Genomic DNA, 12373 nt, shown 5'->3' on the forward strand with positions numbered 1-12373 from the left:
GCTCCCTCTGCACTGACTCTTCAATTAACCCCATTCTCAGAAGAGAGCCCTGTACTAAATCTGTGTTGGAAGCACCGTTTCTCACATCAGCCTTCCTGTGGCTTCTCTCAATGTCTTTGAGGGCAAACAATTGTGTGTCAAATTATGGTCAATTTTGCCCTCAAAGTCACTAATTTATTTGCCTAGCAGTAAATAGGAACCAGGTTGTTGGTCAATTGACAGATCTCTTTCTATCTTCCGATTGATAATAATCCATCAAAAAAAAATGTGGGTGATTCAATCCATGACTGTTTGTGAGACTGCTGTGTGCAATTGGCTTTCGCATTTCGCCCACAAAATACACAGCCAATATATTCTGCGCTTTGAGACGTCTCAACTATGTGATAAGGCGCTATATCAAATGCAAGACTTATATATTTTTATAAAATTCAATCCAAGTATATTCAACGGAGAAAGGAGAGTCCTTTTTAGGGAGTCCTGTGTTTTACTAGTTAGAACGCTCGCAAACAAGATGGCCTGGGTTCGTTCCCCGGCAGAATCATAGGCAAGTTTCCTTAGTCCACGCACCTGTTTACCCAGCAGTAAGTAGAAACGCGATTGTGAGTCGATTGTCGGATCACTTTTCCAGGGTTAATAATCCCTTTAAGGAAATAGTAATAATTTGGTCACTCAATCCACGACTGTTTGTGGGACACTGCTGTGCGCAATTGGCTGCTGCGTTTCGTCCACACAATATAAAGTCAATTCATTTCACAGTATATTCTGTGAAGCGCTTTGAGATGTGTCTGGAAGACGTGATAACAGCAACAACAGCTTGCATTTATACAGCACCTTTCACGCCGGATGGCGTCTTGGAGCACTTAATGATAAGGCGCTATATCAAATGCATGGATTATTATTATTATTTATTATTATTATCATTATTATTTGGAGGTGTAGGTACATCGTACAACTCCACCTGGTGCCCAGCAACATTAGAGTTAACATAGAATTACATAAACCGTACATCTTACTTATGTTCACCTTTCAAAATTAATAAATTTAACCATCTTTTTAGGGTCCTCTCCTCCCTCAAAACACCATCTCCGGTGGGTGGGGGGGTTGGGGGGGAGCTTTGAACTGTTGAGTCTTTCTTGATAGTTGTAGCCTATCATCCCTGAAACTGATTTCAACCAACAACAGCCACTTGCATTTATATAGCGCCCCTCACGCAGAGTAGCATCTCAGTGCTGACAGTGGTGGAGCACAGTGCTGAGCCCTGGGGGAATGGGAGGTGACCGTAGGCACGATCGAAGAGGAAGATTTTCAGGCGCGATCTGAAAATGGGGAGGGGAGGAGCAAGGCAGAGGGATAGAGGAAGAGCGTTGCAGAGTTTCACCAACACTGAAATGTAATTGAGGCAGGATGTCCTCGCATGCAAGCATGCTCGCTTCAGTGACTCTTCCAAGAACTCGTGTGCGTGGTTCTGTGAATAAATGGGTTTGAAGAGATTATTTTCATCCTTGCCCTGTCCTGTCCTGCGCTGATCTACCCTGCCCTGCCCCACCCTGCTCTACCCTGCCCTACCCTGCTCCCTCTGCCAATGACGGACTTTGCCGTCCTGCCTCTGTTTAGTCAGATTGCTTTTCGCCTTTTCCGATTGCTAGCGCAGTTGTGGTCCTGATCTGATATAATAGATCGGACATTTGAGCAGTAAGGTTGATTTAGAATTACATAAACCGTACAGCTTATGTTCACCTGTCAAAATGTATCATTCAAAGCATCTAACTCTGGTTCAGTGCTAAGGCATTGGAAACCATCTTAACAACAACAACTGCATTTATATAGAGCCCTTCACACAGGGTAGCGTCTCAGTCAGATGGGGAGGGGAATCATTACACCCAAATATATTTGAACAAATTTAGGAGTGGGAGCTGTGACGGTGTTGGTCAATCTGTGAGTTAGAGCCGAGATTGTGTGAATTTAACAATCAGAAAAGCATCTGATTCGGGCTTGTATTACACAGGGAAATGTCACCGCCAGTTTGAGGTGAGATCTTGTCTCCCTGGTTGTTTGAGCATTCCTGCTGTGATGTGTTGAATATGGTTACTGAAGAAGTTGTGTCGCGAAGGGCTTTAGCTGAGATTTGCGGAGAAATTCCTCTTTGATGTGGAATCATCAATAAGCTTGGCCTCTGCATCAAATCAATCCTTACCTCTCTGGCCCTCACAGTGAAAGCTAGTGCGTTGTGTGCAGTCTGTGGCTATTCTCAGTGCCTGAGGCACTTTGAGAAGCAGCACCTCCATGAGCTTTGTGATGTCCTCCCCGTGTCCATACGATATAAACGACTATAATAATAATCCTTGCATTTGATAAGCGCCTTATCACGCCTTCGAGACGCCTCAAAACGCTTCACAGAATACACCGGAAAGTGAATTGACTGTATGTTTTGTGGGCAAAACGTGGCAGCCAATTGCGCACAGCAGGTGTCCCACAAGCAGTCGTGGATTGAGTGACCAAATTATTATTATTATTATTATTTTTAAAGGATTATTACCCCTGGAAATGTGATCCACCAATCGACTAACAACCGGGCTCCTACTTACTGCTAGGTAAACCAAGGGGTGCGATATAAATGTAAATTGTATTGATTGGATTTCTGCCGAGTTCTCAGCAAACACGCCCGGGATTCCTCCTTACAAAACCTTCACAAATCTTGCAAATTTAATGCTACCGTAGCAATCGCAGACTTACGGTTCTTGTAGGGAAACAATTTCCTTCTTCAATTTTAATGAGCGAATACTAAACCTGTGGAACAGGCTCACTCGGGAGATGGTTGAAGCAGAAAGTGTTGATTCCTTCAAATCCGGATTAGATCATTTCCTTTTAGGAAATAACATTATGATATATTCAATGATTCTATGAAGTGGGCTGGTTTTTAGAATTGTGAGACATAGTACGACATTCAGCTCGTTTGTTTAGTTGTTAGTGTCGATAGCTTGTGCATCTATTATGAGCTGTTGGACACAAATCTCTAGCTGGTGAGTTTCATTTTCTTTTCGTTCATCCATAGAATCATAGAATTATACAGCACAGAAGGAGGCCATTCGGCCCATTGTGTCTGTGCCGGCTCTTTGAAAAGAGCTATCCAATTCAATCCCACTCCCCCCCTCTCTCCCCATAGCCCTGCAAACTTGTCCTCCCCAAATAATTATCCACATCTCTCTTAAAAGTTGTTATCGAATTGGCTTCCACCAGCCTTTCAGGCAATGCATTCCAGATCCCAACAACTCGCCGTGTGAAAACATTTCTCCTCACGTCCCCCTGTGTTTCTTTTAACAACTATTTCAAATTGGTGTCCTCGGTTTACCTGCCCACCCGCCAGTGGAAATAATTTCTCCTGGTTCACCCTGTCGTGTCCACAAGTTATTTTCAGTCTTCCCTAACCTGCTCTCACATCACATCAATTTCACTCTAATCTGTGTTGTGGGTGATTTTCCCTCCCTCGCATCCCCATGGGAGATGTTTCATTCCTTCTTAATGCCTCCCACACAGGAGATCTGTCTGTCTGAGATGGGAAAATAATAAAGGGATTGTTCTGTTTGCAACGTGCAGTGAATCTTTTGACGTTCGCTTTATAATGGGATTTCCTATTGTGGGTATTCAGTGAAAGATTCGCTGCACTTAATGAATGGAGAGGAACATCCCCTAAGTACGGGTAAACCTTTCAGTCGTGGAGCGACGCGTGGGTTGATATTCTAGGCCTGACGTTGCCAAGCCTGAATAGTTATTATTGCGTAACTGAAGGAAAACTTAGCCAACTATAGTTGGCAAAAGAACCAGAGAGGAGATGAGGAGAAATGTTTTTACTCACTTTGGAAAGACATAATAATAATAATAATAATCCTTGCATTTGATATAGCGCTTTTCACGTCGGGAGGACGTCCCAAAGCGCTTCACAGAACACACTGTAAAGTGAATTGACTGTATATTTGTGGGCGAACGCGGCAGCCAATTGCGCACAGCAATGTCCCACAAACAGTCGAAGATTGAAAATGACCAATTTATTATTGTTTTTGGTTTTTGAGGGATTATTATTAGGCTCTGTGTGGAGTAAGGAAACTTGCCCAAGGTTTCGCCCTCTGCCTGGAATTGAACTCAGGTCTCTCGCTTGCAAAGCGAGTGCTCTAACCACTGAGCTACAGGACTCCACATCTCAAAGCGCTTCATGGGATCTACTGTGAAATGGAGTAACTGTGTTTTTGTAGGCAAACTCAGCAGCAGAGTTGCCCACAACAGTGTCACACAAACAGCCAGGAAATGAATGACCAATTTTTCACTTGGGATATTGTTGGTCAGGACACCGCCAGAAACTCCCTTCGCTTTTCGAATAGTGCCTTTAACGTCCACCTGACCAGGCAGACAGGACCTCAGTTTAAGACCTCATCTGAAGGACGGCACCTCCAACAATACAACAAACCCCCAGCACTGCATTGGAGTGTCAGCTTAGACTAAATGAGTTCAAGTCCCGATGTGGGACTCAAACCCACAGCCTTCAGGCTCAGTGGCGAGAGCGTTACCACTGCGCCAGGCTGACACACTCAACAAAATTGGTCATTCACTTCCTAACTATTTTTGCGAAGCTCAGATTTGGCTGCTGCATTCGCCTATAAATACAGTTTCTACACTTTATTAAAAAAAACTCTGTGAAGTGCTTTGAAGCATTTCTACACGATCTACATTTAATACAAGGATTATTATTATTATTATTACACCTGTATTATTCTGTTAGAAAATACAGTGCATCAGTTGTATCTTGGCCTCAGCAAGTTCCGGCAAACGACACTCCCCATTTGCACGAAGTCAGTAACTGTTCTTTTGCTTTGTTCTACAGTCAAAGTAAGCTTACAAGTTTAGCCGTGTAACTGAGGAGTATTATTCCCCAGTGGAAGTGCTGGTAGTGTTGAAGTTAACCGAAAGGACAGGAGCACTGACTGTCTATGGGAGCTGCCACACACACCAGGATGCCAACTGTTGAAGGTTGAGATGATAAACCCTGTTTGGGTGGACATTAAAGATCCCGTGACATGATTTGAAAGCAGGGGTTTCTCCCGGTGTCCTGGTGAACAATCTCCCAAATAAAATTGTTCACGGCGGTTAGTGGATTAATGCTGTATGCAGTTTGGCTGCACCATTCACCTATAAAATACACAGTCGTTGTTGCACTCTACAGCAAATCCTGTGAAGCTCTATGAGACACCTTCCCTTCATGTTGTGCACAAAACACACAGTCAGTCCACCGTACAATCTATTCTGTGAATCACTTTGAGACGTCTCAACACCGTGACCAGGCGCAATATCAGATACAAAAATTATTATTTATTGTCATGAAAGGAGCTACATCGAACACAAGAATTATTATTGTTATTGGTCATCAATTTATTCAGAGCCCTGGACAAGCTGTCTGCATGTTCCTGCACACTAGCATTGCACATGGTGCCTGTGTGCACACAACTAAAGTGCTTGCTACAGGATGTATTGTAATCACCGGTTCAGCACCTGGAATTAAAATTGATTGGAAAGACAATAAAAATGAATGATTTTCCCTCCATTAACAATCAGGTCTGTGCATGTGTTGTAGATCTCAGCTATTCAGCCATTCGGAAGCTTGTTAACAATGCAGGCAGCACTTTGTCTTCATGAATTAATGAATGTATTTTTTAACAATTTTAAATTTAAATTTTGATAAAGGATTTCATCTTTATGTTTCAGTGGCTGTGACGTTTCGGTTAGATAGGAATGTATCTTTCAAAGCAAAGGCTCTCTATAAGTGTGCAGTTGATTAATGCTGCAAATGGCACTCGCCCTGTGACATTGGGGCAACATGCAATTTAGAAATATCTGCACGCATTCCTATTAAACTCCACAGATGTATCATGCATGTGGCAGGATGTTCTGGAGCAATGTCAGACAGGAATGAATTGGAACTTTTAGTTTGTAGTAATAATAATATATACATTTGATATAGCGCCATCTTTAACATCCGCCTGAAAAGGCAGGCCCGACCTTGGATTAGCGTCTCATCTGAAGAGCAGCACCTCCAACAATACAGCACTTCCCCAGCACTGCACTGGGAGCGTCACCTTATGCGATACGAGATCCAAGTCCCGATGTGGGGCTTGAACTCACATGCAAATGCAAAATCTACCTACATGTTTAGTACCTCAGATCCCCAATGTCAGTGAAAGTAGCCGTAATTCTAAATTTTGCAAAGACAAAGAAACATGTCTCTTGAAAACACTGCAATAACCCGAACAGTGAGCTTGAGGGGAGCTTTGGATCTGTTCCTCTATTTAAAAATATCCCTTCAGTCATCGAGCCATGTCCTATGACTCGAAAATATGCTGACATTCCGAGCTTTGGTTACCATGTTAGATGGGTTGTTACAAAGCAGACTACAGTAAACCGCAAGCAAGTAAGTCGTATCAGCCAATTAACATGACTTATTGCCAGGTATGAGTTATGTCAGACTTACACAGAATATAAATTCTTGATCGTGACTTGGGCAGATGTATGGGTGATTATACGATTTATACAGATCAGACTTAAGCGAGTTTCACTGTATGAACAGATTGGCTAACACTGCCATGACTCAGTTTTGCTCAGTTTGCTGACAGCGATTAGGGTGTGGGTTGGCCCTGGACAGTGACGGTTGGCATTTGACCAGCACTGAGCGGAGTTGTGCCCGGCAGCATGGCACCATTCCTGCTCTAACCCCCAGCAGCGATAGCAACAGCAACAACTTGCATTTATATAATAATAATACTATCATTTGATATTAGTGCCTTATCAGGTCATTGAAATGTCTCAAAGCGCTTCAGAGGATATAATGTAAACTGAATTGACTGTATATGTTGTGGGCAAAACCCGGCAGCCAATTGCGAAGTGAGAAATTTTTTTTTTTGGGGGGGAAAGATGATTATTACCCCCGGAAAGTGAAAAAACAGTAAAAACCACACAGACACACGATGACACAGCTATTCCTCCCCCACCACCCCTTGACACCTCGCCAAGCAGAGACACCCTCACGCGCAGTAGCGTCCCAGAGTGCTTGAAACTAACCACGTCACCATTTATTTCCCTCTGCCTCCACCCGCTCACTTCATTTGCCAGCGTCCAAAACAATATATACCCAACTGAGGATTTCTGACACAAACCGAAGGCTGTAGTCGCAATTGTCAGCGAGTCCCTTGCCCCAGATCACCGCAAGAGCTCTTGTGAACTTCTTTTTTTAAAAAAAAAGGAAGCTATTTCACAAGTAACAAACAGGAAAGGGGGTTTCCTGTGGATCTCTGTTCCTATTTCACTCTGCAAACACTTTAGTCAGAGCAGCACAGTTAGGCTTATAAGGCAATATTGCTTGTGTTTCTAAATGGCAGTTTTTTTTTCCGATGAAACTTACTTCGAACGAGTTAAAAGTCCCGAGCGTCTGTGGTTCCAAATGGTTCAAATGTGCAGCTAGCTCGGTAATGTTCTGACAGTCTTTCTTTCTTTCAGTCAGTGCCGAGTGATCCATACAAACACTGTAACCGCGGAAACTGTTCTCTCCCACAGATGACTCCGGTGACGAAGAGCCGACCTCGCAGTCGGAGAAGAGCGAGCTGCACAGCACCCTGAAAACCCTGGCCAACAAACTCGACGACCTGACCACGTGCAACGATCTCATTGCCAAGCACGGGGCAGCCCTCCAGAGATCCCTCAGCGAGCTCGAGAGCTTGAAGCTGCCGGCAGAGAGCGGAGAGAAGATTAAGGCAGTCAACGAGAGAGCCACCCTCTTCCGTATTACTTCCAATGCTATGATCAATGTAAGTGCAGACTGTTTTTTACTTTCTTATTTGGACAATATCACGTTAGTCTCTAGTCCACCTGGTGACTCCAGCTTGTCACACGTAGAACGTGCACTGCAGAATCAGGGAGGTCTTCTCAATACAACAACAACAACTTGCATTTCCACACTGCCCTTCAAGCGGGGCAGTGTTTCGGGCGCTTAACGGTGGTGGAGCCTGACGCAGAGCTAGCGGGGGAGGGAGGAGGTGACCCTAAGCACAGTCGGAGAGGAAGGTCTTTGGGGTTGAGGGAGAGAGTTACAAATCTTCAGGGCGTAGCGGCTAAAAGCATAGACCTCCTCATGGTGCACCAGTACATAGGCACAGCATTAACAGCAGCAAATGCAAGAGTAACGAGGTAAGGTTCAATCTGTACAAAAGGTTGGTTAACTGGAGAACTTCGTCGATTTCTAATAATAAAACAATAATAATCCTTGCATTTGATATAGCGCCTCATCACGTCTTCGAGACGTCTCAAAGTGCTTCACGGATTATACTGTAAAGTGAATTGACTGTATATTTTGTAGGCGAAATGTGGCAGCCAGTTGCGCACAGCAGCGTCCCACAAACAGTCATGGATTGAGTGACCAAATTATTATTTTGTACTTTTTTTNCTTGAGGGATTATGATCAGGCATGTAGAGTAAGGAAACTTGCCCAAGGTCTTGCTCTGTTGGGAATCGAACCTGGGTGTCTCACTTGTGAGGCGAGTGCTCTAACCACTGAGCTACAGGACTCCACAATTTCTGGCACCTCATTATTAAAAAGGACAGGGAGGGTGAACAGCAACTTGCATTTATATTCACATAGGATAGCATCTTGGAGTACTGCACAATGGCAGTGTCAAACGTCGAGAGGTGGGGTGTGGAGGGTGTTTTGTCAAAGCGTTAAAGATCTAATCAACAGCAGAAATTGACTCAGATGACACTAAGAGTGGGACATTATAGTTACTGTAGACAGAGTTTTGACTGTAACTGGAATAGGAAGATTAAGCAGGGAATCTAATAGACATTCCCAAAATTAGAAGGGCTTTGAGGTGTCGAGAAGACGTGAAAAGCGCTATATTAAATGCAGAGATTATTATTATTATTATTTATTTTTGTACAGAGTAAATAGGAAAGACTTATTTTTCCTGTTTTTGTCAGTCAGTTACAAGAGAGGTGTGAATTGAGAATTGTCACCAAGAGAAGAAAATAGAGAGGCATAATCTGGAGGGAGGCCGTGATCTGAAGCGATCAGTATTCTCTACATACACTTTCGCAGCTGAGATTTATTTTGGAAAGCAGTTCTCACACAGTAAAACCAAAATAGAACTCATTGGGAACTGGAGCTGTAAAGATCCCACTGCACTGGAGCATCAACACAGTCCCCGCAGGAAAAATAAACTGCAATGAATTTTTTATAGACCGAAATGGTTAGATTTGACTGTGATCCTGGGTTTCACCTATTTTTTTCCACGGAATTCATTTGAAATGATTTTGTTACGAAGCGTAAAAGAACATCAGAAATTTAGAAATATTAGAAATTTGGAGGAATAGATTTTCAGGCAGATACTTCAGTGTTAAATTGGTTCATCTTCATTTACGTTGTTCATAACAGCATGTAAATATGAGGCATAAATTTAAGATTTAAGAGTCGCAGATGTAAAGGAGAATTTAGGAGGAACTTCCTTACACAGAGGGTGGTGGGAATGTGGAAATCCTTGCAGAATGTTGTGGAAGCAAAAAGCACCAAAGTATATAAGAGGAACCCTGACGTAAACATGAGTTAGAAGAGGATAGAGGGGAGTAGGGAAAGGGATTAGGAAAGGTGGAAGTTTATGTGGACTATAAAGACTGGCACATGCTAATTGTTCTTGAATGGCCTGTTTCCTTGCTGTATCATTCTAGGTAGTTCTATATTGAATATTGTTGTAAAGAGAATTGCTACCACTTATGTCTTGGAAATAGTGTCCGTAAAACACCAAAACAATCGTGTTTTGTCCAGAACGTTCTCCAGCATATTTACTGTTTTATTGGGAGGACGATCAAAAAGGAAGATCTTCAAACGGGACTTGAAGGAGTTGATTTACTGCACGTTTCGATGCTGTAACTGCACTTCAAAGTAATTCCACTTGAGACATTTCATTTTGCTGAGTTGCTATATCAATCGCCCATTGCAGCGATTGGTAGCACTCTCACAGTCAGAAGGTTGTTTGTTCAAGCCTGACGTCAGGACTTGGAACCCATACAGCCTGTGCTGGTATTCTAATGCAATACTGGGTGGGGTGCTGCTTTGTCAGATGTGTTGTGGTAAGAAGTGAAACTGAGGTCCCTATCTGTCTGTCCCTGTGGCACTATTCGAAAAGAGGAGGGAGTTTCTCTCTCAGGGTGTCCTGGCCATGAATCCTCCAAATAAAGTAGATCACTCACTCCATAGCTGTTTGTGGGGCGTTGCTGTGCACAAGATTAAGATTGGCTGCTGCGTTCGCCCACAAAATACACTTTACAGTATATCCTGCAAAGTGCTTTTTTTGATGTGTTAGTGACATGATAAGGTGCTGTATCAAATATAAAGATGATTACTTGTATTATTTTTGTTTACTATTTCTACCAACATTTGCTTCTGCTTGTACTTCCTGGCATGTGGAGCAGGGGGATGTTCTGCCATTAAACCGAGTCAGTGGCAATCTGTTAAGTAGCACTGTGTAATGAAGGGCTGTTTTAACTTGAAAGTTGTTGTTTTGGGCGATAGATGTAAGAAACGTTTCTGTCTAGTGTCTCATAGAGGCCTAGAGACCCCATCCGGGGTGAAGGGCGCTATACAAATGCAAGTTGTTGTTGCCAATGGAATCCATGTGTATTAACAACAGCAACAAATTACATTTGTATAGCGCCTTTCACATCGGGAGGACGTCCCATTAATTGGTTAAAGGGTGTTTCAGGGGAAGGTGAGACCTGAGAATGGCATTCAGGGCCATTGATACCAGCGTTTGAGCCAGTGGCGTAGGGGAGAGAGGACTTTGTGATAACACTGATGATAATAATCCTATAATCCTTGCATTTGATATAGTGCCTCATCATGTCTTCGAGATGTCTCAAAGTGCTTCACAGAATATACTGTAAAATGAATTGACTACATTTTGTGGACAAAATCCAGTAGCCAATTGGGCACAGCAGTGTCCCACAAACAGTCGTGGATTAAGTAAATCACGTAGATTAAATTTTTTTTAGGGTACTATTACCACCGGAAAAGTGATCCACCAATTGACTAACAACCAGGTTCCTATTTACTGATAGTTAAATAGAGGTGTGTGGAGTAAGGAAACTTGCCCAACATTTTGCCCTGCCCAGGAATCGAACCCAGATCCTCTCGCTTGCGAGCCGTATGCTCTAACCACTGAGCTACAGGACCTCACTTCCCTCACTGTGTTTCATTATCAGATCCACATTGACAGTGTAGATAGAGGCAAATAAGTCAAACATGGGGATAATCTCTTGATCCCACTGACTTTTGCAGTCACGTCACGTTCTCTGTGTACATAATAGCTGGAGAAGAATCCTCACTCATGAAACTCAGTAAGGCTGAGTGAGCATTCAGCAATTTAATGGAACCCATGGTTTTGGTCGTAGGAGGATAGCTCTAAGGTAGCTCTAAAAGGAACCAAACCTTTCAGCAAAGAAAGGAAGGCAAAAGAACCAATTATCTCTCCATCTCTGCATCCAGACTGGGGCTGCATTGTCCTGCAAAACACCGAGAATGAAATAATTCCTTCCTCACTGAAGGCAGTAGTTTTGGTCATTCACTCGATGGCAGTTTGTGGGACATGGCTGTGTGCAAACTGGCTGCCGTGACTGCCTTATTACACAGCCACTGCACTTTACAGTTTATCCAGTGAAGCGATTTGAGACATCCTCCCGACCTATCAAATGTGAGGACTATTAATATTATACGATTATTATTAGTTGGGAATATTTGACCCTTCCCAAAATGTCACACATGGAGTCATTCCTACATGACCCAGAGGCAGGCTTTAGCTGGAACCAGGTGGTTCCTTGCTCTACACTACAGTATCGTCAGGGGGAAATGGTGGCTGGGTGGGTGGTTGGGTGGGTGCGATATCACCCTTTGGTCATGTCGTCTATCGTCAGCCAAACAAGCCACTTGGCCCCAGAGTCTAGTGAAAAAAATGCTTTGAGAAAAATACATTCGACATTATACGGAGTGATTAAGTGTGTAAACTGTAGCCACTGATAGACCAGCCATTGCCTGTCAGTAATATTCCATTAATACAAGAGCAGTTTATCCTCTGAATATTAATGAGAGACGAGGGATTCGTCTAACAGCTGTCAGCTGTTTTTAGCCGTGACGCCTAATATTCGGGTGACACAGCCCTGGAGCACTGTGTGCAGCGAACAAAAGATGCGGAAGGCGTTTATTTAAAATAAAGATTTGTGTTTGGATTTCTTAAGGCAACAGAGGTGAACGGTTACTAATGTTTTGCTCGCCTCGTTAATGCTGTGAGACAGT

The 12373-nt window shown here is 43.2% G+C and overlaps 1 protein-coding gene across 1 annotated transcript in view; it reads left to right on the top strand.

Moving 5' to 3' along the window:
• LOC103188465 (oxysterol-binding protein 1) overlaps positions 1 to 12373 on the top strand; it is a 140345-nt gene that overhangs the window by 71102 nt on the left and 56870 nt on the right. The window contains exon 5 of the mRNA XM_007908486.2: positions 7594 to 7844. Within this exon, the coding sequence (XP_007906677.2) occupies positions 7594 to 7844 (251 nt within the window). The remainder of the gene's footprint in view (positions 1 to 7593; positions 7845 to 12373) is intronic.

The sequence above is a fragment of the Callorhinchus milii genome, unplaced genomic scaffold, assembly GCF_018977255.1.
Source record: "Callorhinchus milii isolate IMCB2004 unplaced genomic scaffold, IMCB_Cmil_1.0 Scaffold8, whole genome shotgun sequence".
NCBI lineage: Eukaryota > Metazoa > Chordata > Chondrichthyes > Chimaeriformes > Callorhinchidae > Callorhinchus > Callorhinchus milii.